Below are 27,440 nucleotides of genomic sequence, written 5' to 3'. Positions count from 1 at the left end.
CAATCAGTAGACAATTGTAGATGTAGATAGAAGTAGAGTAGATATATATAGAGAGTAGAAGTAGTAGTATAGATATAGAGTAGGTATAGAGAGAGTAGGTATAGAGTAGGTAGAGAGAGTAGGTATAGAGAGTAGTAGTAGTAGTAGTAGTATATGGTATATGGTATAAGTATGTATGAGTGAGGTCATGGACCCAGCTGCCCGATCCGGCCGCTTTTATTGGCCGCACTCCTCCTGCCCCTCGCCTCTCTCTCTATCTCTATCTCTATCTCTGTTACTTCTTCTCTCTCTCGCTCTACGACTTTCTCTCTCTATGGAGGCATCTCTGTAACCGCCACGATGAAGTTCGGCAAGCAGATCCAGCGCCGCCAGCTCGACCTGCCCGAGTACGCCGCCAGCTTCTTCAACTACAAGGCCCTCAAGAAGGTATCCCTCTTACATCTTACATCTTTCCACTACGTATACTGACAATGTACAGCTCATCAAGCAGCTCAGCGCGACGCCCACCATCCCGGCCCAGGGCACAGTGCTCGACCAGACCGGCGACGTGCTCGATGCCCAGGCGGCCCTGCGCGCGAACAAGGAGGTCTTCTTCTTCCGCCTCGAGCGCGAGATCGAGAAGGTCAACGTCTTCTATCTGCAGAAGGAAGCCGAGTTCTCGCTGCGGCTCAAGACCCTGCTCGACAAGCAGCGGGTCATCCAGTCGCGCCGGACGGTGTCCAATTCAAAGGCCCCGGCCAACTTTGTCGCGCTCATCGAGGGCTTTCAGCAGTTCGATGGAGACCTCAACAAGCTCCAGGTGCGCTTACACTTGCAAATATATATATCAGGACTAACGGGAGCAGCAATTTGTGGAGGTGAATGAGACGGCGGTGTCGAAGATACTGAAAAAGGCAAGTCACCTCCCTCCCATAGACGAGCTGATACTAACTTGTGCAGTGGGATAAAACGTCCAAGGTGTGTACCCCTACAACTACAACTATACGCATCTAACATAGACAGTCCCGGACAAAAGAACTCTACCTGCAGCGCGCCGTCGAGGTCCAGCCGTGCTTCAACCGGGAAGTCCTCCGCGACCTCTCAGACCGCGCAACGACGGCCAGACTCGAGCTCGAGGCTTGGGCCGAAGGTGAAAACATCCAGTTCAACGCTCCTCGCTCCACGGACAGGCCCGCCAGCATCGCCGAAGAAGACGACAGCGACCTACACATCCTCAACTCGGCCGCCGTGACGGGAAACCTCCAGCCGCTGCGGGACTGGCTCAGCAAGATCCAGCTCTCCCCAGACGCCGCCGACCATCTCACCCGCATCTTCCTCACGGCCGTCAACGAGTACCCGGACGAGGTCCTCACCCTGCTGCTCGAAACTAACCTCGTAGATGTGCATGCGGAGGATGACATCAACGAGCGCAACTGTCTCCATGAAGCCGTCATCTCGGGCCGTCAGTTCGTCTTTGACGCCGCCCTCGAGCGTGGCGTCGATATCTCGCACTCTGACGTCTACGGGAGAATACCGCTGCACTACGCCTGTATGCATGGGCGAGTCGGCATGGTGCATGCCCTACTTGAAAAGGGCCTCGCTACCATCGACCTCACCGACCACGATAACTTCACCCCTCTCATCCACAGCATCATCAAGGACCAGGTCTCCTGCGTCGAGCAGCTGCTCTCACATAACGCGCGTATCAACCCGGCCTCGGAGTCGGATCATATACCGCTCAACCTGGCCTGTCAGCATGCCTCCCTGGCCGTCATCAAGATCCTCCTCGAACGAGATGCAAAGTTCCTGCCAGACGCAGAGGGTCTATACCCGCAACATCTCGTTGCTCGCTCCTGTCGTTCTTCCTCTGTCCTCTTACTGCTCAAGGGCCACGGTGCAGACCTCGACCAGCGAGATAAGCTGTATCAGTGGACTCCGCTCTTCCACGCCGCGGCCGAGGGGTGTGTGGGATGTCTGCGTACGCTGCTAGACTGCGGTGTAGATGCGGATGCTCTGGACGAAAAAGGCTTGCCGGCCATGTACTACGCAGTCTGGGAGGGTCATCTCGAATGCATGAACCTGCTCTGGTCCCAGCGGACCTCTCGTCCGATCCATGGACACACTCCGCTCGACGTCCTCAATGGGCCCAGATACCGTGATGCCATGACAGCTACTTTGACTCCCAAAAGCGACGAGAAGAAGGATATCCCGGCTCTAGAGGTCGACGGCATACCCGACCTCTCCTTGCCTCCGCCCATCATCCCGCTCCGTCACTACGGCCACAACTTCCTAGACAACAAGACCTTCGTCCAGATCCATTTCAACCCGCCCTCCGCAGACCCCATCGTCTTCTACCAAACAGGCCGCTACGCCGCCGCACGACTAACCATCTCCTCCAAAATGACGGACCTGATCCCTCGAAACGTCATGCTCCCGCTCCAAGAAGACTCCCGCTTCATCTCCTTCCACATCGACAAGCTGGAAAACTTTGCCATCGACTTTGAAATCTTCCCAACCTTTGGATCAAAAGTCATCGCCAAGACAGTCGCCCTGCCAGACGTCTTTGAGAACAACGGCAGAAGTTCAGGCCACTGCTGTCTTCCCGTCTTTGATCCCCGGCTGAGAGCCATCGGTGAAATCCGCTTCAACTTCCAGGTCATCAAGCCGTATTACGGGGATCCGTTGGAAATCACCCATTTTGCTACCTACTGGAAAGCCACCAGTGCCTTTGACGCCGAACATAACGGACAAGTCACCGGCTCTAGTCTGTCGGGCGACTATGTGCAGATATTCGTACAGATGACCAGAGATCTAGTGCCGGTGCTTTATCCAGAGTTCACAATCATGCATCATGGCGTACGCATACCCATCTCGCATCTATCCATCGACGAGTTCAGGGCCATCGGCCTCCAACATCCTCCAACAAACCCCTACCCATCCAACTCCAACTCCAGCTCCAACTCTACCAGCTCCCTCCTCCCTTCCCTCGCCGCAATGTCCATAACCGACATCCCCACCGCCCACCGCCTCCTCGCCACGTCCTTCCTAACCCTCGAAGAAGTCCTCCTCCACCTACCCACCTCCATCCATGTAAACCTATGTATCCTCTACCCATCCCCGGCCGAGCAGAAAGAACTCGACCTCCGCCTTACCTTCAACATCAACAACTTTGCCGACGCCGTTCTCACACGCGTGTTTAATCATGCCCGTGCCTCCAGACTGGCCACCCCAGATTTCATGAGGTCGGTGGTCTTCACAAGCTACAATGTAGGAATATGCGTGGCTTTGAATTGGAAACAGCCAAATTGTAAGTCTCCACCGCCCAAGGTGCGCCACACGTTACTAACATATACTAGATCCCGTCTTACTCTGCAACGATCTCGGCCAAGCCCGAGATTCCGGCAGCGGTTCCCGTTCCGCATCCTCGTCTCCGCCCTCTTCATCTCCGGCAATCCAATACAGCGGCCGCGCATCCCTATCCATCAAGGAATCCGCCCGTATCGCTCAAAGTAATAACCTCATGGGCCTAATGTGCCGATCAAGCCTTCTCGTAAGTTCCACCCTCCCAACACATGCAAGTCACCAGTCGCCCATCTAACCACGTATAGAACGTAATGCCTTCTCTCGCCGAATCGATAAAAGAGCTCGGCCTCGTGCTAGTAGCAGATACATCAGACGACAGCGCCGAGCGGCGTCAACAGCAACAGAACGCAGGCTCAAACTCGACATCACGCACTGGCTTCGCAGGTGCAAATGATACCCTCTTCCGCATGCCCGGTAACGTCAATGGGGTCATGCGTGAAACCGGCGTGTTACGATTTAACGACTCAATTGATATGTGATGCGTATACAGACAGACATACCTCCGCCTTTCTTCCATCTATAGATATTTATCCCTCCGTCGGACAGGGGCGGGTTGGATACCTCATTTCACCTCTACTTTACCATACTTTTACCCCCCCTAATTACTTTCTTTACCTTCGTTTATTAAAAAAAAAGGCCGAGGCCGTTTCTATACAATTTTCCTCTCTCATTCTTATCTATCTACGTCCATTTTCCACCTTTTTCTCTCCGACTTAAGTTGTGCCATATGTTCTATGTTATGTGACGCGTTATACCATTCTTTTTTGTCTTTGATTTTCTCTTCTCTTCTCTGCGTAGATATTTGTTTTCAATGAATTGTTTCTATCCCGTTAGTATATAGGCCATCCGGTGGATTTCTTTGCGTTAGACTGAGTTCGGAGGACGTTTCGAGTGGTGGAAGAAAGTTGAAATCGGGAAGTTGATTAGATTTTTTATTTTTTCTTTCTTTGAGGTATTGGATAATTTGTATATAGATTCATGGGATGCTCCTAGACCGGAATATAGGAGGACTTTGTATACTGAATCTGTCCTGGGGTTGTTTATGATGGATCTATACGTAGCACGCCTTGTAGGAAGTAGAAAAATACATAGGCAGCAACGCCTGCATCATCAGATCAGATCAGTTGAAGTCACAACTTGGAAGTCAGGTAAGGATGAAACGATAAATAAAGCGAAGCAGCCGCTCCGACGATACGATTTCCCCGTCTTAACTAAAACTCCACTCCATAAAGATAGCACGCAATGTATTAAAGCAGCTGGGAATTAATTAAATTCGTATTCAGAACCAAGCCAGGTTTCGTTTCGTTTTTTCACTCTTCGATATCTTTGACTTTCTCCCATTTTCCCTTCAGATCCTCCTTCCACAGACTAACTTTGTTATCACCACCGCTAACAGCAAGGATGTTACCGCTTAAACTCCAGCTAACGCGCCAAACAACGGTGTCGAACTCGAGTCTCTCGCTAGTCCATTCCTGGGGATTCGATGGGTCAGAGGTCCAGATTCGTACGCTCTTATCTTGAGATGCGGAGGCGATGTAGGAGCGTGATAGAATGCTGGGGGACCAAGCTACGTCGCGGACCCAGTCGGTGTGGCCTTGCAGTGTCTGCGTGGCGGCATACGTCTTGGTCTCGGAGCTAAGGTAAAGTCAGTCATACCGATTATAAGATTATCAATTACACCATAAGGGATGTAGGGCACATACTTGTAGTCCCAGATGTATATAAGATTGTCGCTTCCACAGGTAACGAATCTTCGAGACTGGCCGGCTCCGGAGTTGGCGCTTATGATCGATCCTGCGGCCGCGGCGGGCGCCCAGCTGATAGAGTTCACCCCCAGTCCATGCGCGTGGAAGATCTGATGCGTCCAGCTATTGTCGCGGAACTCAAGGACACTGACCTGTCCATCGGAGGAGGCGCATGCAAGCAGACAGCCGAGCTCATGTGGTGCCCAGCATACCATATTTACAGAAGCAGTGTGAAGGGAGAAGTCGAAAACCCTGCTCCAGGAAGTAGATGAGGCCGCACCGCTGCCGACGCTTTGTTCGCGCCATATGAGCACTTTCCCATCGTACGAGGATGATGCTAGTATTGTGCCGTATTTTGGATGTGCCTGAAAGACTGTAAGTTAATAGCTGCCTTCAATAGCTAAGTGAGAGATATGATAATAACGTACCCAAGCAACGCACCACACCGCTCCTTCATGTCTGGAAAGGAGGCGTTTAGCAAGGTTGACCCGAACACAGCTTGATAAAGTAATGATGCGGCGTGGGACATCCCCTTACCCTTTAAGCGTTTCAAGGAGCTTGTGTGTGTCTCCTTCGATCTCGAAGATCTTGATTGTCTTATCCGAGGAGCATGTCGCGAGCTTCCGTCCAAAGTAATCTAATCCAGCGTCATGCTGTTTAACCCGATTAGTATATTCCTCGGAGCATCTCCAACGTGTCGGTTCCCCCGCAGAGTAAGGCCACGTCGAGCAGAGAGCGGAGAGGGGCGTACAATCATGTCGTCATGACCCGAGTTGGTTATCACCTGGGCCTGTTGTATCAGTTAGCGGGGTCTGGAAAAAGGGGAGAGAGGGAGAATATTCCTACCATCTTGGCTATTTTATAGTTGACGCCCTTGATGCAGCTTGTTCAATTGGCGCGAGGACGGGGTAAGGGAGGGAGACCGGGGGGCGCGAGAGAGAAGGTCAACAGCTGGTAGATGGTGAAGGTGGTTGTTTTAACTGTTGAACTGGCATCAAAAGAGGAACAAGCCACGATGGCTCCAAAAAGGGCTGTGGCGTCAAGAAGGTCACGTGTCACCAGCCACAGTTGATCTTATCTAATCAGTCAAGGGAGGAACCTTTATCCGTCGGCTTCTTTCCTCTTTGGGACACCTGGGAAGAAGAAGAAGCCTCGGCTTATCGGGCGGGTCACGGGGATCCCCTCGCTCTCTCTTCTTCTTCTTCTTCCCCGGGCTTGAAAGCATGTGGATGGTCTTGCTTCCACTCGACATATATACCATTCCAGCTCTCCGACACTCCAGCACTGCCATCTTCAGCGAGTAACTCAGTGCAAGGAGTGTGATCAAACTGCCGTCCTTCTGTACAACGCCCGTCGACCCAGGTCAGCTAGCTTTACCAGCCATGGCGGATGCGCTTTGCGGGCCTTCAAACGCCCTACAGAACTTCCAGAAGCATACATCGGTAGACCAGACGCTTCAGCAGGATAGGATATCTTCGCGACAGTCTCCGGCGCAGGTATGACACCTCCCAAAACATGGCCAGAATCTCTGTACTAACTCTGTTATAGGGCTTTCGATCAAGCAACCAAGCTCAGGGGCAGCTCGATGCCGAGTTCAATGCCTTTGAAGCTGGCTACTCTACTCCCTTGCTAGCAGAACAGCCTAACCTCAACACATTCCTTCCTCCGCCTCCTCAGTTTGCGTCTCAGCCCAGCGCAGACGTCTCTGGCTGGGCTACAGATTTCCAAAACCTACACATAGCCGGGCCGTCGTTACAACAACAGCACCCACAACACCACATCAGAGCAGAAGCTTCTATACTTCAAGCCAACTCTACTCACCGACAACATGAACCCATACATGGAGTGCAGCAGACTCCGCAGTCTACCATGTTCCAGGGAGGCATGGCCTATCGCCCCGGCATGGGTATGCTAGGCAACCCTGGATTTGCTAGGCCAGACAACTTCATGCCAGCCACCACCGAAAGCTTACAGCACGAGTCCAAGCCCGCTGAAGTTTTTGACGAATCCGCATTCGAAGCTGCGTTCGCGGAAGCTCGAGCCGAAGTTGAATTACAGGAGTCCACACTACAGCAACAAATAGAACCAGAAACATCGTTATCAGAGCCAGTCGAAGAGGTTATCCGAATTGGTTCTGACAATATACCAGCTTCTATTGACGGGATAAATGAGTCCGATGAGCTCTCAAGGACCGCTGGAGAACTACTCGACCGCGTGAGCCACGACCAAAGCCAGAAATTCAAAGAGAGTAATTTCCTCGCATTGATGAGACAGCTCCGTGACCGCGAAATTGTCGTCGACGGTGACGGATTCCGCAAAGTCAGTACTCACTCATAGTTTTCCTACGGCCCGACCCACGACACGTTCGTTACTGGTACTGGAATTGAAAACGTTCCCGACCTCGCACTCGTTCTTACTTTACTAATGGACCTTGTAGACTTCACAGCCTCTACATCCCGGCGGCCCTTTTTACCCAGAGCAAAGGAAGCCATCAGGGAACATCACCATCCCCACTACCATAGACTTCACCACCCATAATGATACCCGTAAGTTCAGCCAAGCTCAAAGATTCCCTTTTCATTAGTCCGTATTCTAAATCAAATGGCCGCCCTCTAGAAGCCTGACTACCACGGGCTTCTCTAGATCCCCAACAGCAACAACACCCCCACTCTCTTGAAGAACATATCCCGTCCGAAGATATAAGTGACGAGCCGTCTCCCCTTCAGCAGCAAGCGGAGGACGGTAATGCCATATATGAAAAATTCCTCTGGAAATCCCAACTTGTTGATCGCCGAATACCCAATCCGCCTGACTGTTTCTTTCGCCACGATTTTGACACGCAACTCTTTGGCTAGGCTAGTTGAGATAAACCAGCGTGCTTTTTTGGTTTAGTGTTTATTGGAAAGGAGGAGAGGGATGTTTATAGAGCTGTATCCCAACATTATTTTATTAGAATACCCCTTTTTGGCGATTGAGCGAAATTCAACGTTAGTATATATATGCGAACTTCCTACGTTTAACTTTCATTCATACTTGACACGCCCTCTTAAATATTTCTACAATCCTATTCCCAGGTATTAGGTTTAAGCTGTAGCTCCATGAACATACTGACGCTTTATCGTGATACCAGGCCAATAAAGAATATACTAGTAGCTATAAGTTCAAGCTTACTTCTTTACAATGCGTCAAGGTAAGGAGACAAGATAGTATTTTGGACTGTAATCCCCCTTTTTCTAGATGATAAAGCTCAAGGGCCGAGCTAATATTCACTTCTAAACCGTCTCTTCCTCTTGTATATCCCTTATGATGGCGATATCTTTATCTATCAAGTGCGTTAGGATCAACATCTGCTCCTCTATGAAACCAGCTTACTACTTTTACTAGTTTGAAGCTTCCAGAGCTATAATGCATGCATCAAGGCCACTTTATACCCATGCTAGGACGCATAATCAACGTGGGGGCGATTGAAGATATATATATCCTGAGAGCACTCATTTTCCAACACTCAGGATTTTCTTCAGCAAACTCCCTGCAGCCATCTGCTTCTCGAAAACCATATACACCGTGTTCAGCTATCAATAAAGATATCAACAAGCCATCTCATCCATCAGGCAAAGTGAGAGCGACTTCCACGTGACCTGGGGGCGCTTCCATCAAGATCGGGGAGATCGCCAGCAGCAAGGAGAATAAACAACAACTTCTCTCCTTTTTACAAGCCTCAGCCCATCTTTAGCCAATTATCGCATCCTAGATAGCTAGCTGGCCTCTAATCGCCCAGTCTGCCTCACCTGCCAATTAATATCTGCAAGGCTACGGAGTACGCAACTCCGGCGACCTAATCATAAGCGCCATCCCCGATGGTCAAGGATCATCGTCACTCACAACCACCGACCTGTTCCTCTCTCGATACGGTCCTACATATCTGAAAGCACAAGGAGACGACGGAAGAACTCTCTGAGCCCAGTCGCCAGTGAAGCCGTGTCTTCCTCTTCGAGTATTCGATCTATCTTAGGCTCGCCTTAGCGGTGCAGCCCAGTCGCGAACTACCTGATCTCACCATCGTGGATAACAATAATTCACGCAGCAATTCCCCCCCTCCTCTCAACTCCTTGCCATCCGATTCTTCCTCCAACTCTCCTTCGCCTCTACCGCCTTCGTTCTCGTCTCTCTATTCAAGCGCGGACCAAGAGCTCGACCGATTCGACTCCTCAGTAACCGAGTCAGGGGCATCTTCGCTTCCTGCTTTTGCACCTGCGCCCCCGTTCGAGGAAGCTTCTCCGTCTTCGTCTCCCGTCACTCCGCGTGTAGTTACCGAGACAAAGGCTGAGCTTTCTCGAGATAAAGGAGAGTCGTCTGGCAAGGGTCAGGACGACGGTGAACCTCCGCCTCCTTACACCGAGGGGTCCATCCCACTCCAATCCTTTACCTACGTCATGGCTGCCGCGGGAGGGGCTGCTAGTATCATCACACAGGTGCAACAAACTGGCGGACCGCCGCTTAATTCCCTGGGAGATATCGGCGGAGATGAACATATAACGCTAGATTTACGTGGCATGAGATTTACTCTCTCCCGTGATGAGCTGCTTACTCTGCCCGAGTTTGTTCTCCTATCCCTGTTCCCCAATGGGCTCCTTCCCGATGGGCACATGGGATCATTCCACGAGGGGGACGTATACCCAGTTGATTACGATCCGCTTTCTCTTCAGTACATGCTAGATTTCTTCCGCACTGTTGCCCAGTCAATTCCATCCTCTTCACCTTCCCCTACAACATCAGCTGCAGATGCGGCTGACCCTATCCCAAACCCTGCACGGGACATGCTGCAAGACCGTGCTGGAATCATTGTCCTCCGAGAAGACCTTGATTTTTACACTATTCCGCCAACCGCGGAGATTGAGCATCCGGAGATGATGGAGATCAAGCGAGCTGCGGGCCGTGCATTGCTGAAGCAGGACGGTATTTTCTCCGGGCTAAGAAAAAGTGACGAGCCAGGATCAACCGAGCAGCATCTTATCGAAATGCTAACAGCAGGGTATGTCTGGCCTATTTTTCTTATTAGTTTGTTCTTTTTTTTTATCTAACAATGCTATAGTGGATTCAATCATGATGACCGATGGGGTCATCGCGCAGACGAACCCAACAAGGCTGTTATATGCAGTTTGGCATTGGCAAAACTGCGGACCGACATCAGAGGCGACCTAGCCAACTCTAATGCAGTCGGCATGGCACAGAAGCTACTCCTTTTCTGGAGAAAGCCCGCTCGACGCTGCTGGTGGGAGGGTGTTGAGCTCGATAATGTAGAAGGAGTAGAAGGCAAACTGAAGGTTTGGATCCGGAGGGTGTGGACCCTAGAAATGGTATGTCCCCAGGAATATACATATATGACAGCAAAGATATCATACTAACACCAACCACAGAGCGTTATCGGTTTGCGTTGAACCATGGAGTCGACGATTCCATCTCATATAATCCATAAATATCTGACTCCCCTCGCGAGAAAGACATCTAGTCCTCGCAATATCTATTCGATGATCCTCTGCTTTTTACCCGGTTTGCAGCTCCAATTTGAATCTGTCCTTTTTGAACTTTCAAGACTTATACTTGTTTCAGATCCTTAGGTGTTTTAGGGCGCAACAAACAGTCGTTATGTGCATTCTTTCTGTTCCATTTGTATTTCCGTTTATTCCCCCTTGTATGTAGAGACGCACCGAGCTATACATACGGATATGGTGCATACTATTACTGTCTCGTCCTTCGTACTCTCGTCTTCAACGTATATAAAACTGCTTCTTGAAGCTATAATTACATAATCCCGCTAACTGCATCTGGCTAGCGCCACCAAAAGCCATGTTTCTTTTTCTCCAGGTAAAATCTGCGGCCAAAAACCTCAGAACGTCCCCTGGAGGATAAAATAATATTTCCCATGCTCGTTTCCTATATCCTGGGCCGTCTGCCATCTATTCCCATCCCCTGTGTGCGACGTGGTCGGTTTGTTGTTAGCTCTGAAAGCTGCTCTTGAGTTGTCGACCACCCCCAGACGCGTCTCTTGTCGAAAAGCGCTTCCGCCTCCTCTTGGCAATGCCTATCGAGCTGCTGTGCTAGATTCCATGCTGCACCGCTCTTGACTGCTTCACGATGCCACCATTAGGTTATGTGACCTCCTACGCTCCCCGACTGCGCCAGTATGCCAATTCGCTGGTCTCGCCCGTTCTTCCTACTGCGCCGGCCGCCGCGGCCGTGAGGACCACGAAGCGCGGAACGGTGGTCGTGAATTATGCGGAGAACGACTATGACGACGATGATTTTGACGACAGCGAAGGGCCCAGGCGGCCGACAGGGTTGCGCAGCTTACGGAGGGAGGAATTAAACCCCCTTCAGGGTCCGGCGGGTGAGAAACTGGGCAAGGAGATATCTGCGCCTGTCAACGTCCAAGCCAACTTTCGAGACTGGGTTGTTAGAAAAACAATCAAAGCAGGGTATGGCCTTATCCTCGATCGCATGATATGTTCCTTTTATTTGTCATATCAAAATACTTACCGTTTCTTTAGGAGAGAGAGACACTTGAAGTCTCAGGCGCAACTGCCCGTGAACCTCATACCGATACGAATCGACCTCGAAGTTCCAGCGTACCAGCCTGCCGAACCGTTCCCATTACCGCGAAACTACTTGGAGGCCGGTATCAATCCTACCCTACCCGCTTACAGAAAGCCCGAATCGGCACCCCCATATAGAATAAAAGATACCTTTCTTTGGAACCTTCATGAGGCCCTGACGACACCAGAGGAGTTTGCGTCGGTGTTCGTGCGCGAACTGGACTTGCCAAATCCGCAGTCAACGGCTATGGGGATTTGTAACCAAATTCGACAGCAGCTGGAGGAATACGCAGGTGTTGCGATGCACCCCCTATTTCAGACGACATCAAGCCAAGTAAAGCAGATAGATGCTGCTCCTAGGATAAGCGTCACTGGGGAACGACCGATGACGCCAATGCAGACAACTCCCGCAACCCCTGTTGCTCCCTCTGACAGCATAAGCACTGGACAGCAGGATGGAAATGCCCAGCCAGACCCATCCGCAAGCGATGCGCCGTATGATCCCGACGATGCGTACCGATGCATCGTAGGCCTTAACATAAACCTCCAAAACAAATTATACAGTGACAAATTTGAATGGTCGCTCTTACATTCCAGGGGGATGGCCGAGCAGTTTTCAAAAGTTACTTGCGCGGATCTTGGTCTTGGTCCAGAATGGGCAAGTTCAATCGCCCACGGAATCTATGAAGCTGTCTTGAAGCTGAAGAAAGAAGCATGCGAGAGCGGCGGCCTTATCAGCAGTACAGGTGGCCTGGGAGCTGAAATTGATAATCAAACAGCAAATGGCAAAGAAGCCGGTTGGCGCTACGACCCTGATACTCTAGGAGACGAATGGGAAACTAGAGTCGAGACTCTATCCAAGGAAGAGATTGAAAAACGAGAGGGCGATCGAGAACGACAGATCCGAAGGCTTCGACGAGAGACTGCTAGGTTTTCGTCGACGGGCGCAGTTGCAGTTGCTGCACCAGAGCTATCGCGGCAAGGTTCCGGCAGCTATTTCGATGTACCAGACGGTAGCGAGACACCTATGGGCCGTGGAGAGAGAAGTAAGAGGAAACGTCGACTTAGAAGTCCTAGTCCAACTGGTCGAAGCGGAACCCCCGGCGGAAGGGGCACGCCAGACACTGGTGGGACTGCTGGTTACGGAGGTGGAGGAGGAACACTGGCCGAATGGGAGAGACAGGCATGGCGCTGTGCCAATTGTCTGGTTTGGGGCTCCGCGGTGTGGGCAGTAAGGGATGGGCCAGCAGGGCCAAGGGTAAGCCTATTGTCCATATATTATACATCCTCCATCTTACAGCTATGCTAACTTCAGTGTGTTCTACTTTCTAGACACTCTGCCATAACTGCGGATTCCAGTATGAATGCAACAAGCGACTACCAGCATGGCAGAAGGGTCTTCATTATGTTGACCATTCAATTGTCCGCTAAGGTACTACTCGTGACTACTTCCATCTATATTTATCAAAGCCTTTACCACCGGTTAGATATATCACAGCTTGATAGAGCCAATTTCTCAAGGCCAACTTCAGTCCACCCCAGGTCTAAAGGTATACCAAAATACCCCCATGTTGGCAAATTTAGCCAGACGGCGAAAGAAATATGCAACCATCTTCTTTTCATTTCCACTATTACCACTACCCTTGCTTGTGGATATATTTGTTCGCGAATATCCGTGATTCACTCATCACGAAAGTCTCCTGGAAGAAATAGGAGTATACATGTATACCGGCAAGGCCTCCCTTTCCTCTTTTTCTATCTTCATTATCTATGTATTATGAGAACGCGGGTATGCATTTGCCGGTTACAGAAGGATACGGTGCAAAGGGCGTAAGCTGGCTCCGTCTTTACCTTTTTCTTTTCTTTCTTCGCTTTTGATCATCCTTTTGTTAAATCATGCCATTTGGGATATTGCTATTAAGCAGCTAGTTGCGAGCGAGATACCTTATGTGGAGCAAGTGAAGGCTAGAGCAACTCATGAGGAATTTAATATTATAATTTTGAGGATAGTAGGCAATGCCGTGCTATATATATGATTGTATTATACCAATCAATCTCCATGACTAGGGAGTTGGGAATGTATCGGTTTAGCCACCCTAATATTCCAACCTACTCTCTCTGCAGCCTTTTCAGGTCTGTCTCGGTGCTTGCTGTGTTTGCTCCCACCCCTTCAAGCCCAGAGCCATCTCTCTTGCGGTGATGTTCGCCATCATGCCTCATTTCCGTCCTTGTCTCGCCCTGTAACGGCTTTCCCATGCCCCTATACACGTCTGCGGGTGTGGCACCTGTCAAAGTTGCGCTTGCAGAAGCACCGCCTTCTTCATCCCCTGCATATTCCTCCGATGGGTGCGGTTGATATGTGTGTTCTGGAGGAGCAGAGCCTACCGGAACTGACTCGGCGTGATATTCGGGGACATTATCCGCTGGCGATGCTTTGACATCAGGTTTATGCTACCATACGCTTAGCACTGAGCACGTATTGGCAAGTTAAGGTAAACTCCTCACCTTTGGGCCTGCTTGATGGTGCTCTTGAGGCCGTGACGGTTTAAATTCTCCAGCCGGATGTTGAACGTTAGAATAGTGGCTCATTTTTGCAGTGTGTTCTTCGTGGTGATAGATGTAGCTTATGTCAACGATATTGGGAATTGATAATAGCAAGTAAATGTCGTCTAATTTCTCTAATTGAATAATTTACTACCTACCCTATTCTCTTAAATATCAATAGTAAATATTTGACGTCATATGCGTGGCAAGACACTGACGTTGTTTACTCTAGGATATTCTCCAGTCTAAAACCTGAATCAAAACTGATATACTATGCTTATGATGAAGTTATATGAAGATCAACTTCTTCGCGTAATGACGAACACTTACAATTTCTCCGCAGTGACATCAACAGTGAAGATCCTTACATCTCAAGCCAAAGTTGCTTGACGGGTATATTAATTACCGATACACAATGAGGGGAGTCTTAGTTCCAAAAGCAGACCTCATGGTTCCGGCGAAGTGGCTTATTGAACGCCAGGTCGCGCGATCGATGGCCCCTCGGTAACTTATTCCATGGCTCTAGATCGAGTCCAACAAATACGAAGGTAATAAGTTATTTAGTGGTTACGAAGAGGGATAATAACAAGGATAACAAGGTGTAGACAAGGGTATGGTCTCTATGCCCACCCAGAAATTCGTAAAAGCGTTAATCTATCTAAATTCCCCAAGTTCTTATATCACTCCGTAAACATCCTCATAGTAATACATTTCGTCGTCAGAAAACATCAACCCTCATGCGGGTATTGTGGGGTTACACTCTATTCCATTTCGAAGGCCTCTCAACTCGCTGAACGCTTTTTGTGGTGTAAAAATAAACAGAAAAGGGAGTATTGATAATGGAATGCGTGGGATCGTGGGAAATCTATTTTTGCATCTTAGAATCGTAGCAAACAGGTATGTGTAACACCGAATTGGAGCGATGATTTACCTTTCTTCCGCATTCATCTAGACAAACGCCATGACAGACAAGTGATGTTTGTTCACGTCGATAAGACGATGGTTTTTCCTGGCATGGGGCCAACCATATTCCGATACCACAGTTACATCATTTTTGGAAGTGGTATATCCCCAGTGAGGGTGGGATCCGTTAAAAATAAACTGGGTTTCTGGTTTTCAGCGACCAGCTGACTCCTGAGTAGTATGTGCTCGCTTCAGATCAGGAATGTCATGAGGTTCCTATAGTGAGGGTGTTAATGAATATGCCAAATAAAGGGTGCGCGGGTTGATAACAAAGGATTCCAAGAATACATACCGACTGTGCTCGTCGTTTCCTGCCCAACTTCTCCGTAGGCAGAGCTATGGTTGACACAGGTTCTGGTCCCGCTTTCCTACGGGTTCCAGGGCATATCAAGTTTGAGTTGCCAGTAATTCGAATTCCGGCGTTGACATCAACCTCGATTGGACGCTGCCTTCCAGTCTCCCTATCATCCAAGGCGCCGGCTGATTTCAGAGCTGAGATGATTGCCGAGGCTAGCTGGGCAGACTTCGCCTGTCGTCGCTGCTGTAGCTGCTGTAGCTGTTGTATGGACAGGCCAGTGGCTGTCGACGGGCTTGGAACATCTGATGTTGGCGATTGACTGTCCTCGCCTGGTCCCATCGACGTGGGGATTGCAACGGTGTTGTTCTGCCCGTCGATAGATATAGAGGTGTCGATTTTGATGACAATTGGGGAGAGAGGCAGGTTTTCGTCATCCTCGTCATCCTCAAACTCCCCTAGTAACTCAGAAGATGCAGTAGCAGCAGTGGCAGCGTATGGCGGTGGAGGTGCTGGGGCAACCGTTTGCTTTCTCAAGCTGGCCAGAGCCTCAGCCAGTTTGAGGTTTTGGTGAGCAAATGAATCCGACGGTGGCAGCATGTTTTGAGCGGGATAGCCTGTTGTATGTAGAGAAGTTGGAAAGAATAACAGTCGCTATGAGTAGAAGGGGTTGGTAGACCAAAAAGGGGATCCCAGGGGAGTTTATAACAGCAAAGCAGGAAAGAAGAGAAGGAAAACACCACCAGGAGCGGTGAGGCTTGAAGGGACACAGGAAGATATAAAACAAACAAGAGCAAGGTGGAGCCTGTTGTCTATAGCAATGAGATGTTAAGAGGTATATCAATGGGATGTTTGGGATATTGATCCTGGAGCAGGTGAATGCCACTTTGTTGACATCCAGGATCTAAGTTATTTATGCGTGGCGTAAGAAGGCTAGGAGGGCAGATAATGTCCGTTTACTGATCCATTGACATGCTCAGCATCAATAGAAGAGACTCTCCATGTTTTCCCATGCAAGGATCCTGCATCTTCTCTCCATCTTTTTCTTTTCTTTTCATCGCGGGCTGTCAATAGGCTTATTCAGCAGGGACCTGCGATTCCTAATGTTGCCATGTTGCTTTTTCGGGCCATCAATAGCGACGCGACAATAGGGACGAGCATATGAATAACAACCCCCACCACATATCACTTTGTCCCTTTTCCCTGCATCCGATGCCTGCTAGCACTCTACGTGGCTTGTTCTCGCTTCTATACTCTGTATCCTTCTATCTAGCTGTCGCAGCTATGGATACGCTAGTGTTTGACAACACCATATTCGCGATAGACGCTCCCAGTCACAGTGCTACACCTAGTGATAATCACCTTTGTCTCAATCAGATCTAAGGGTAAAAGTTAGGTATAAAGGGTTATATTTATCTAATCCTTAATGAACATAAAACCCTCAAGGGCCAATGGTGAGGACTGCATAGTCAATTATACATCGCGCTCAGCATAACTCTGGATCATGCCTTCAAGAGTAGGCTCGTACTCTTTCAACACGACTTGTTCGCCGTCAAGCACCGTGTTGGCCTGTACAAACACCTTTCGAGGCACCTTCTTCTGCAGGACGACTGGGCGGACTTTGGTTCCCCACCATTCATCGACATGTGTGCTCTCGTCGTATAGGGCCTTTCCAGCTTCAAAGTCCGCCGTACTCTTGTACACATGGAGTTTCTGCAGATATTTCTCAACCGCAGGTCGTCCATGGCTGAGGATCTTAGATCGGTCGAGGTGGATTTCCAAATCAGACAAATCGTCCTTCTTGTATTCTAGTCGAACAAAGTCGTTGCCAGCGTCTAAGAAAGTACGAAGTATGCTGAATCGTGCTTGCATGTGAGCCTGGCCCCATTTCTTGCTGTTTGGGTCCCAGAATTCAAGTGCAACCACACCTGCGCGTGCCATCTGGAGATAGCTTGCGTATAGAACGTCACCTGCCTGGCCGTTGATGTCATCTTTACCGTTACCGAAGCCAAACAGTTGAAGGATACCAAAGTCGCATCCCAAAGCCATAGCAACACATTCAGCGCGGCATTCTTCGTATGAAGAAGCGATGGATCCAAACACAGAGCTCCAGGTCTGGCCTGGTTTGTACCATGTGGAAATAGGTTTACCATCAACTGGGCTCACAGGTGGGTTTGACACGTCGAAGTTGTATTTCCCTGGAGACGTTTCTTGCAGCAATTTACCAGTTCCGTGGCCGAGCAGTTCATGGATACCAACCTGTACCTCAAAGGCAGCATCCCGATATTCGCGGAAGAGGCTTAGGTCCTGTTCGCGAATGAAGGGGACAGGTTCATTCGGTGCTTTCGCACTGAGCACATTGCCTAGAGACACGTTTTTGAAGCCGAGATTCTGGCGGATGTCGTCATAGTTGGGGATATTAATTCCAGCTGGGATGCCACTTCCAGCAAAGCTCATCACCTCAAGCGATGTAAAATCAGGGCTTAAAAAGGTCTGCTTCTCGAATTCCTTGCCCCATGGTAACTTTGGAATCATAGTTTCAGCATTCTCAACGAGTTTGCTAAAAGCTTTGGTTCGCTCGAGATTGACCTGCAAACAAGACACGGCACGTCAGCAAATTTATACCTCTGCCACTCATACTTTGGGAGAATAAATACCATTGCAGCAAAGCCTTCCCACTCTCCTCGGACACCATGAGGGTCGCGGTAGGTCTCGACAAATCCAATGTCTGATTCCACCATTGGACCGATATCCCGAATCCAGTTACGTTGGCTTTCCTTGTAAGCTTCTATTGACCCGGTGGTAAATGACTTGAAGTATTCTTCGTGCATCTTCTTTTGTATATCATTCGCCGAGTTCAAGCCAGCCTGCTTGATGCTCTCTGCAATTTTCTTCATAACCTCAGCATAGTCGCCATATACAAGCTTAAGCTTCTTTCCGGCAAGTTTGCCTTCCAGATCCCATCCATCGACATCTCCAACGTCTCTATCCTTACCAGCAGGTGAAGTTTCAGCCGAGGCAATTAACAACTCAAAATCGCCAGCCTGGGTCTTTCTGAGTCTTGTGTTTTCCAGCAAGAGCTGTTTCTTTTCCAGGAAATCGCCAATCAAAGTAATCTCTTCCTTAGTGATAGATGGAGAATCCGGGTAATATGTCGTCATCTGGCCCTTCTCAGGGTAGCCCAGATGCATCAGGTCAGGCGAAGAGGTCTCATAGATACCTCCTCCCGACTTGCAAGCAAGCTCAAAGTGCTTCTTCGTCTCAGGTGACCCAGAAGCCAGAGTTTCGAGTGCACTAGACGGAATCCGGGGGATAAACTTGGAGTCCCCGAATCCCTTGTAGTTTCCACAGTTGCCTAGGAACTGTGCAGCATACTCTAGAAAGAACTGCAAATTCTCGGCACTCGTGTTCGTCTTCTCGGCCAGGGCCTTCCAATCGCCATTGCATGAAGCATAAAGTGATATTATAAGGTCGTAGATAGGTTCGGATTCGGGAGAGACCTGACGTAGGGTGATTCTTGTTCCCTGGAAAGCAGCTCTAAAAGGTGGAAAGTTAGCAGGTGTTGTACTAGAACGACTCTCCATGGATGCAGCTCAATCTCACCTGCTAATAAAATGAGAGTATCTCTTCAACTTGTCGTCCTTTAGAGCTTCGAAATGAGGCCGTATCTCCAGTCTCACGATGGTCGGTGGAGAATCGGCCAGGTACTGCTGTTTCGTCTGGGTATCCATAGCTCCTGAGTTCGAGTTCTTGCGGGTGCTAGAGAAGTGCCGATAGCTGTTTAACGAACTAGATGATGCTGCTCGCGGAGAGAAAAGCTGGGAGAGGCGGCTTGGAGGGAGAAAGCGGTTGGAAGGGAGGTGGCAGCCTGGGCGGAGGAAGCTGCTGGGAGCCCTGCAGCAGCGCTGGAGAGGGGTCATCTAGGATGCGAGAGGCGGGCTGGCAAGCTGCAGCGTGGTTCTACCAATAATTAACCAATCCGGTAGCCTGACACATGTACCTTTTCGCGTAGTCGACGATTAACTAATTACTTAATTAATTAGAATTTCCTAGTCTCCGGATTTCTTATCGATAACTACAGCGATGGTGTTGGCAGACAATTGAGTATGATTATTTTCATGAGTAAAGAATAAATGTGAATTGATAAAGTCATGTAGCATAATTATCTAACCGTTTTCCGTGCCAGAACCATGCTCCAAGGGTATCGAGTAGTATGTCACTCCACCTAAACAGGTAGCCTAGAGCAAGCTATCATATTTATCTAGTCCCTGTTTCTGCTGCGAGCTTGGGCTTGGAGCCGGAGGTGAACTCAAGCACGCAAAGGAAGATGTAGCGTTGTTCGTTGTCGTAGAATGGTTGCGTTGAAATTGAGTGTTGCCTTGAGGGGGTGGAGCGATGGTGTATGGCGAGAAAGGCGTAGTATTCACCTGGCTCTGCCCCTGCCATAAATTGCTGCCATTAGCAGGCTTACCCCCGATGGTAGGTATATTAAAGGAGCCGGTGCCGGAGTGTGTGAACTGGTGGGAGCCTTGCAGAGAACTAAAGCTACCGCCCATCATCATGTTGCTTGGGGGTGCTTGTGGTGAGAGCGGCTGGAGGGTAGCCATTGAAGAAAAGGATGAAGTGTTGCTCTTATGTCCAGGTTCAAGGGATGGGAAGGCGTTGATCGCCATGTCGGGCGTGATTGACCGCATATTTGCGTTTGGCTTTGCGAGTCCGCCATTCCCTTGCCGTGTAGTAGTAGAACTACTAGACCACGAAAATTGGGGTGTAGTGTCTGGCTTCGTAGGGACCTGGGCTTGGGCCTTGGATGGAGCAGAGTCCCCCCATTCACCCCATGAGTCTATAGGAGTGTTTGGCGACTTGCCCTTGCCCAGCACGAGACGTTCGAAGTCAGACTTATCGCCGCCAGTCTCACTACCGTTATTCAATGGAGACAATGCTCCCATTTGATTTGCTGTGTTTTTAGTGCTCCCTCCCTCATTGCTAGAGGATAGCTGTTGTAATTTCTTGGTCTGCTCTCTCTCAACCTTTGACGAGAGTGATTTTATCAGCTCCATAAACGACGAGAACTGCTGAACGTTAAGGAGAGGGCCAAGTGCAAAATTCCACAAAATCGGAAGGACTTCGAGTGCTGCGAATTCTATGTCGACCATTTGTCCGATCTGTTTAAACACATTCAAAGCCGCCACCATCACCGCCGGCTCTTTAGTCTTGACTGCTTTCAGCAATGGTACTAGTTTCTCCTGAACGGTGTATTTGTCAAGAACGGAGTTGGAATTTGACTTCACTGGCCGAGAGTCTGCTATAATTCCCGAAAGGTCGTCTGCAGACTGGCTGGTCTTGGGTGGACCGCCGCAAAGAACGTAAAACGCTTCCAGCCCCCGAACTTTAATTGCAAGGCTGCTTGTCCTGGTAAACACAGACGCGATTGGCGGGAATATGTCATCCTTCACGGTAGAATAGTCAAGGACAGGTAGCATTACAGGGAGACACCTCATAGACGCATCAATCAACGAGTGAGTTGGAGATTCCAAGCCCAGGTGGATTAGCGGTATCACGTCTATGACAAACCAGTTAGCAAAACGAAGCATCCAACACTAAGAAAATCAGTAAGACAAGGCTACGAACCATCTTTAAAGACTTTTCCAGAACAATTATCAGCAAGAATTTGCGTGTTTTCAAGAACAACCATGAGTCCTGCATCCTTGCTGCTATCTCGATCCTGAACGGCACCTTTATTGCCCGGTGTGAGAAATATTTCTTTAAGACGGGGAATAACTTTATCTGGAACTAGTCGTTGACTTGAAGGGAGGCGTGCAAGAATTTTGAAAACGTTCTGGAGAATAAGCGGCAGGAGTTCGCGATCTTTGCTTTCCTCGAGTAACGCTCCAAGAACCTTACGCTCCAAGACAGATGTTGGGAACTCTGGCAAAATCCTGGATAATCCCCTCATAAACTGCGATTTCTCATTTTGTGTCTTGGCAGGAAAAGAGTCCAAGAAGCGGATGGTGGAAACGAGGACGTTGTCGAAGTATTGAGACTGTTGGAATTCACTGGCATTCATCCGTTGAGCCGGTCTCCTTGTTATTAGTTTTGGCAGAACCTGGCTAGCTAGATCCTTTGGTATTGGCCCCGAGGAAAGAAAGGAGTTTGACTGTGAGGGAATCGTGGCGGCAGAGCTGAGTAATCTCTTATATGTATTTGTGTTGTTGTTCGTATTTAGAGGCGATACATGAGGAGAATTATAGAGGGCAATGATTATGAGTCCAAGAGAAAAAAGATCTGCGGCCGGGGAGATGTTTGAGTCAATAGCGAAATCGGGAGAGGTGTAGTCTAGGTCGAGTTGCACGGACTTGGGCAGGCGAGGGTCGTGATAGAGAGCCTCTGACAGGGCAATTGGTGGTAGCGGTGATTGCACCTCTGGGCTTGTAGGCCCGGCAAATGATAGGCCAGATATCTTCCAATCAGACTTTGCATTTATGTAAATGGCATCAGGGGTGAGATTGCCATGTACAATTTTGGCCGACTCGTGCAAGAATTCAAGACCCTTCCCAATCTGAAGAAGCCCCTTTTGAATTTCAAGCTCGTCAATTTCGATTTCACGTCTTCTCCGTGATCCGTCGGCCTCTTCGATCATGTGTCGACTGGCCCTTCCCCCGACTCGGCTGGATGCCTCCTGATCCGTCTTTTCCTGTAGCAAACCAGATAAAGATGCTGTGACGGCCTCCGTGGCAAACATCAGGCCGCCATTCCGCGTATCTTCTACCGGCTCAATTATTTGGAGAATAGACGGATGCCTTAGGCGGGCAAGATTTGCTGCCTCTCGTTTGAGCCTTTCAACGACCTCTTCGTGAACTTTCTTTAACGAGGTAGTGTTTGATCGTGAGCTCAAGCCACCGGTTCGTGGATCCAAGGACTTCCGGTCAAAAATGAATATCGAAACGGCCTTCCCCGTCTTCTTGTTCTTTCCATCATGAACTTTCCAGGGCCCAGATATGAAGGAGGGGTTGGGCGAGAACTGGTAATTATTAGATATGTTCGATGAGAACGACTTTAAAGCCGAGGAGAACATGGTGAAGGATCACTTGTCAAGCCGTTTATCATGAAATAGAGCTGGTGTTCAGGGGCATGTTGGTATATTATGCTTAGATATCTTTGTATCTACGCTAGACGTTTGCTCTTTTAGGCAGCCATTAGATATCGATATTCAAGCATCAAATTCGCGGTTGACGCGTTAGTGCGCTGTTAGCTAATCCGTAAAGCCAATTGATGGGTCTGTAAATGAGAGATAGTATATCAACAAATGCCGAGAGCTGCCAGCCCCTTGGATATGCCGCCCTGAAACCTGATGCCCTTGTTGGTCTTTTGGCCCGTCGGAAGTCGTCGCCAGCCTGTTACACACGTGACTTTAAACGTGACTATCCACGTGACCTCGGCTCTATCTCGGCCGGAAGAAGGAGAAATAAAGGCCCGAGCCGAAATCCGAAATCGGCAACACGCTGCGATCTCGTGATCCGATTGGCCCAAAGAGGAAGGCAAGCGAAACGACCGCGGTTAAGCGTGCCTTCTTTCTCTTCCTTCATCCTGCACCAAGACCATCAAGCTTACGTGAGTCACTTGTTTCGAGGACATATATTAGCCATTGATCCCGCGCATACTGTTCTGGAGTTGTCTCTTCCTCCCCTGATCCGAACCCCAGGTTTATGTGTGCTGTATCCTTGCAGTTATGAAGTCATTTTTCAGATTGAACCGAACTCTCAGCGCAATGACCACCCCAAAGAGCCCTGTCACGACCAGGTTCGGCAGATATCAGAGGAACTACAGTGCTAGCCGCTCGCGCAGTGATGGCCTCCCTGGGGTTGACTACTCGAAGCTCTCTATCACCAAGTCGGGCTCCCCAAAGGAGTTGCAGCAGAACAAGGACCTCATATTCGGAGCCACCTTCACCGGTATTTGCCATTCCACCAATCAAAACGGCCTGAGAGCAGGGCAATTGCATCGGAAATGCTAACCGGATGAAACTAGATCATATGCTCCAGGTGAAATGGAACACCAAGGACGGATGGCTTGCACCAAGCATCATGCCATACCAGAACTTGAGTCTGGCTCCATCTGCCTCTGTTTTCCACTATGCATTTGAGTGCTTTGAGGGTATGAAGGCCTATAAGGCTAAAGATGGTTCCATCCGCTTGTTCAGGCCAGACAAGAACATGGCGAGACTCAATAAGTCGACGCAGCGAATTGCACTCCCTACCTTTGATCCAGAGGTAATGACGAAACTCATTGGTGATCTTGTCAAGTTGGATAGCAGATTCATCCCAAGGTATGGCAATCCCATCGTCCTGTGCAGTTATAAACCCTCCATTATTAACTTCTCCACTTTATCAGCGAGCGGGGATACTCTCTCTACCTGAGACCAACTGTTATTGGAACACAGGAATCCCTAGGAGTTGCTGCTCCTGGGTCTGCTCTTCTTTTCGTAATTGCCAGTCCTGTTGGCCCATACTACCCTACCGGCTTCAAGGCTATATCCCTTGAGGCCACGGACTATGCTGTCCGTGCCTGGCCAGGCGGTGTAGGTGACAAGAAGCTCGGTGCAAACTATGCTCCTTGCATTGTCCCACAGATGGAGGCCGGTACTCGCGGCTTCCAGCAGAACCTATGGCTCTTCGGTGAAGAAGAGTATGTCACTGAAGTCGGAACCATGAACTTGTTCATCGCAATGAAGAACAAGGAGACTGGCAAGAAAGAGCTCTTGACTCCTCCACTGGATGGCACAATCCTCGAAGGTGTAACCAGAGACTCTGTCCTGGCTCTGGCCAAAGAGAGACTCGCTCCCAAAGGATGGGGTGTAGCAGAGCGTAAAGTCAGCATGGGAGAAATTGCAGAGGCTGCCCAAGATGGCAGACTCATCGAGATCTTCGGCGCTGGTACCGCTGCTATTGTTAGCCCGATCCGCGATATCAGCTGGAAGGGGCAGAAGATCGACTGTGGCTTGAAGAAGAACGAAGAGGCGGGCAAGGTTGCCCTTGAGATGAAGAATTGGATCGAAGAAATCCAATATGGTGAAGTGGAGCATGAATGGAGGTAACTATATATCCCCGAACTACCCGCCTGTCCCGGAGCTTCAATGATGATACTAATTCTGGAATAAATAGCGTTAAATTGTGAGGTGTTCTCTAAGGCGACACTTGCTTATCACCTTCGGACGGGAGTACAAGATCTGCGGAGTGGTGCGATCAACAATTTTTTTTTCGGGGGTTCTGTAAATAGAACTCCCGCCATAGACATTTGGGATAGATCTCGGCGACTTCCAAGTTAGGCGATTTGATTTCTTGTTGCTTCATAGAGAGGAATATTCCAGACTCAGACACAGACAGTCAAGCCCAGATAGACCATAGATAAAAATAGTCTACAGAATGAAATAACATATACATCAAAGTACCTGGTCCCTGCTAGCTACATTTTGCGATGGCAATATTGCCAGTGACCGGCTTACTTTCGATCTAGTGCCTGAAAGTCATCCCTTATAAATCGATGGAGGTTTCGAAAAGCTGGTCTCTTAATGGCAGGCCGTCGTGGGGGCGTTGGCATCATGGAAACTCAATGAATCAAGTGATTCTAAGTGGTATACGAATCATATGCCACGTTGACACCTCTATATTCAGCCTAAGTGGTCGGTAACAGGATCCCTGGAGGGGGAGATCTGTGACTGGCGTCGAGTCTGCGCGCATGAATGGTCGGTTGGCGCGCCAAGATATATGGGGAGTCGTTGTTATTTATAGTATGAAATTGTGATCTTGCCTACCTTCCATGGGATGCTAAGCGGCTCCAAGTCTATTTTTAGATATATGCATAAAATCCTATTGTCACGACCAATCTTGCCTTAAACTCCCCCTCACACATAGAGAAGCAAGCTTGTTGAAAGGAGTGAGCATATTCGATATTCGGCGGGCCAATTGAGCATGAAGAATGCGTTGGATACGAAGTCCCTGCGCGTGCAGCTCACGCCTGCTTAACCTGTGGAAACCGATGAAACGCGGAAAGTATTTGGCAATGACGGCATCCCCAGAAGGCGTATGCGTCTCCCTCCAATGGGAGTCTGCTGTCTCTGTACCCCGGTTTCCGTGGCGCCCCAAGGAGTGCGGAACTAAGTGGAAGCGTCTGGCTAACGGCAGAGTGCAGGGAGGTATGTATCTCACCGCATATATATATATAGGAATTCACCATAGCAAGGGAAGAAACCATAAAGTCAATATAGGTACATAGGCCATGCACAAACGCGGAATTGAAGATACCTAATTCGTATTCTCAAACTAATAATACACATCTCAAATGATATTGAGAAGGAAAGACGAGGCTGCAGGGGAACCCTAACCTCCTTCTGAGCGAACGGTGCGTCTACATCAGACCTGAACCATGTGAACCGGACATAATCCCTGCCTCTATTCACATCATGTATATCATGATCTCGGTTCCCACTGGTAGCTATCTTGGTTTGTCGAAAGCAGCCAAGGAGATTTGTATACGAGAAAGCTATGCAGAACACCTCAGGGTACTTGGTTCATCCCTGACGGTTCCCCGTCAGCACGAACCACCTGAATTGAATCACATGAGACTAAAATGGCCTCGTTACTAGCTCAACATGGGGGATTGGGGATAAGAGAAGCCATCGAAATGCTTTAAAGCAAGATATATTGGCGTTCTACTTTGGGGAAGTGTCGAACCCATGCTGCATGATGGACACCCATAGGGCAGCTCATTCCTAGGCTAGGCTAGACAAGAATACGGGGTAGTGTACGGTCCCTTTTCAATATTGGACTCCGCGCGATGCTGCTGCTAAAATATGAGTGGGATACATCCCGCATCACTTGGGATATGCGCCTTTGTGGCGTTGCCCCAAAATTTCATGCGTCTTGAACCCTCCCCTGTGTGGAATTTGAGCTTGGCTATAGCTTTAATTAGCTTGAATCTGGACCACAATGCTTACCTAGCCTTGGTATGGCCAAAAGCCAGTTTCCCCATCAGATGTTACTCCTTGTCGACGGTACATACACATCGGCCCGCCCTAGGTTTTTAACTTTCGGGTATCAACACTACGATATTAGTTCACATTAGTTAACCTTAGTCCGCCTTAGTCCCCAGCCAAAAGGTTGATTCATTGAGAGCACGATGTAGAAATGGCATGATGTTTATGATACGAGAGTGAAAATGAAGATGAAAATGGAAATATATACAAAATCAATGGACAAATCAAATGAAAAAAAAAAATAGAAAAGATCCTCGTGACTCTCTATGTTGCCAACAAGAAGAACAATCCCGCAAAGTCCCATCGTTAAAGCGTTAATAACATTCCGAACCCATCATTGACTAGTATCTTCCTGAGTCTGAACCCGTACCAGCGGCTCCAGATATTTGGTACATGTCGGCGTAGTGGTAGCTGTATATCGAGTCTGATACTTTCATATACGATGACATAGATGCTGTGTCGGTCGCTGTAGATGTGATAGCAGCCATGTTGGATTGGACCAGACAATCAACATCAATGCCGCAGTATCTTTCTGGCCTGGGTGACGTAAAGTAGGGTGTTATGGAGGACTCCTGGCAATCACCCCCCGATTGTCCCCCCTGGCCTCCATAAATCTCCGGTATCACATCCGGTAATGATGCACAGGAATATGGTGTTGGTATGGCACCATCCGAATAAGTAGTATAGGGAGAATAGGACATTAAAGGTGTTGGAGATATGGAGTTGACACTGTCGTATGGTTGAGAGTAGACGGGAGCTTCGTGAACTAGTTGAAAGGTGCTAGGAGGTGAGCTTGACGATAGCTTTGGCTGTAGAGCAGGTTTCAATGTCCTTGCAGCGGGTTGTTCGATGTTTGATTCCGCCATGAAGTAGTCGTCTTTTGTTGGACCACTCTCGTCTGGGGAGTGTTCAGGAGACGAGGTGGT

At 49.2% G+C, this 27,440-nt stretch overlaps 8 protein-coding genes across 8 annotated transcripts; 4 read left to right on the top strand and 4 right to left on the bottom strand.

Annotated features, from left to right (window-relative positions):
* Nucleotides 1-339: 339 nt before the first annotated feature.
* GIQ15_01533 (ankyrin repeat protein nuc-2) lies at nucleotides 340-3,821 on the top strand (the record flags this gene model as incomplete). The annotated part of the gene is made up of 6 exons (XM_033548950.1): nucleotides 340-426; nucleotides 479-799; nucleotides 940-957; nucleotides 1,003-3,286; nucleotides 3,336-3,529; nucleotides 3,588-3,821. 6 exons carry the CDS (start codon nucleotides 340-342, stop codon nucleotides 3,819-3,821), a joined length of 3,138 nt encoding a protein of 1,045 aa, XP_033409901.1.
* Nucleotides 3,822-4,652: 831 nt separating this feature from the next.
* Nucleotides 4,653-5,936, bottom strand: GIQ15_01532 (transport protein sec13; the record flags this gene model as incomplete). Its single annotated transcript, XM_033548949.1, has 6 exons — nucleotides 4,653-4,977; nucleotides 5,046-5,452; nucleotides 5,516-5,546; nucleotides 5,625-5,740; nucleotides 5,839-5,877; nucleotides 5,934-5,936. The coding sequence occupies 6 exons, from the start codon at nucleotides 5,934-5,936 to the stop codon at nucleotides 4,653-4,655; spliced, it is 921 nt and encodes a 306-aa protein (XP_033409900.1).
* Nucleotides 5,937-6,469: 533 nt separating this feature from the next.
* GIQ15_01531 (uncharacterized protein) lies at nucleotides 6,470-10,525 on the top strand (the record flags this gene model as incomplete). The annotated part of the gene is made up of 7 exons (XM_033548948.1): nucleotides 6,470-6,583; nucleotides 6,636-7,406; nucleotides 7,525-7,633; nucleotides 7,731-7,829; nucleotides 9,111-10,119; nucleotides 10,180-10,444; nucleotides 10,505-10,525. 7 exons carry the CDS (start codon nucleotides 6,470-6,472, stop codon nucleotides 10,523-10,525), a joined length of 2,388 nt encoding a protein of 795 aa, XP_033409899.1.
* A 697-nt stretch (nucleotides 10,526-11,222) lies between these two features.
* Nucleotides 11,223-13,111, top strand: GIQ15_01530 (RSC complex subunit Sfh1; the record flags this gene model as incomplete). Its single annotated transcript, XM_033548947.1, has 3 exons — nucleotides 11,223-11,563; nucleotides 11,636-12,938; nucleotides 13,040-13,111. The coding sequence occupies 3 exons, from the start codon at nucleotides 11,223-11,225 to the stop codon at nucleotides 13,109-13,111; spliced, it is 1,716 nt and encodes a 571-aa protein (XP_033409898.1).
* Nucleotides 13,112-13,789: 678 nt separating this feature from the next.
* On the bottom strand, nucleotides 13,790-14,269 carry GIQ15_01529 (uncharacterized protein; the record flags this gene model as incomplete). Its single annotated transcript, XM_033548946.1, has 2 exons — nucleotides 13,790-14,131; nucleotides 14,186-14,269. 2 exons carry the CDS (start codon nucleotides 14,267-14,269, stop codon nucleotides 13,790-13,792), a joined length of 426 nt encoding a protein of 141 aa, XP_033409897.1.
* Nucleotides 14,270-15,340: 1,071 nt separating this feature from the next.
* Nucleotides 15,341-16,082, bottom strand: GIQ15_01528 (uncharacterized protein; the record flags this gene model as incomplete). The annotated part of the gene is made up of 2 exons (XM_033548945.1): nucleotides 15,341-15,403; nucleotides 15,480-16,082. The coding sequence occupies 2 exons, from the start codon at nucleotides 16,080-16,082 to the stop codon at nucleotides 15,341-15,343; spliced, it is 666 nt and encodes a 221-aa protein (XP_033409896.1).
* Nucleotides 16,083-16,955: 873 nt separating this feature from the next.
* GIQ15_01527 (SCY1 protein kinase) lies at nucleotides 16,956-22,557 on the bottom strand (the record flags this gene model as incomplete). Its single annotated transcript, XM_033548944.1, has 6 exons — nucleotides 16,956-18,071; nucleotides 18,140-19,019; nucleotides 19,086-19,241; nucleotides 19,483-19,505; nucleotides 19,910-21,045; nucleotides 21,114-22,557. The coding sequence occupies 6 exons, from the start codon at nucleotides 22,555-22,557 to the stop codon at nucleotides 16,956-16,958; spliced, it is 4,755 nt and encodes a 1,584-aa protein (XP_033409895.1).
* A 693-nt stretch (nucleotides 22,558-23,250) lies between these two features.
* On the top strand, nucleotides 23,251-24,576 carry GIQ15_01526 (branched-chain amino acid aminotransferase, cytosolic; the record flags this gene model as incomplete). Its single annotated transcript, XM_033548943.1, has 3 exons — nucleotides 23,251-23,434; nucleotides 23,511-23,808; nucleotides 23,874-24,576. The coding sequence occupies 3 exons, from the start codon at nucleotides 23,251-23,253 to the stop codon at nucleotides 24,574-24,576; spliced, it is 1,185 nt and encodes a 394-aa protein (XP_033409894.1).
* Between the last annotated feature and the right edge of the window lie 2,864 nt (nucleotides 24,577-27,440).

This window comes from Arthroderma uncinatum (assembly GCF_011692745.1).
Source record: "Arthroderma uncinatum strain CBS 119779 chromosome Unknown scaffold1, whole genome shotgun sequence".
Lineage (NCBI taxonomy): Eukaryota > Fungi > Ascomycota > Eurotiomycetes > Onygenales > Arthrodermataceae > Arthroderma > Arthroderma uncinatum.
This window is presented reverse-complemented; position numbering and strand designations above follow the sequence as displayed.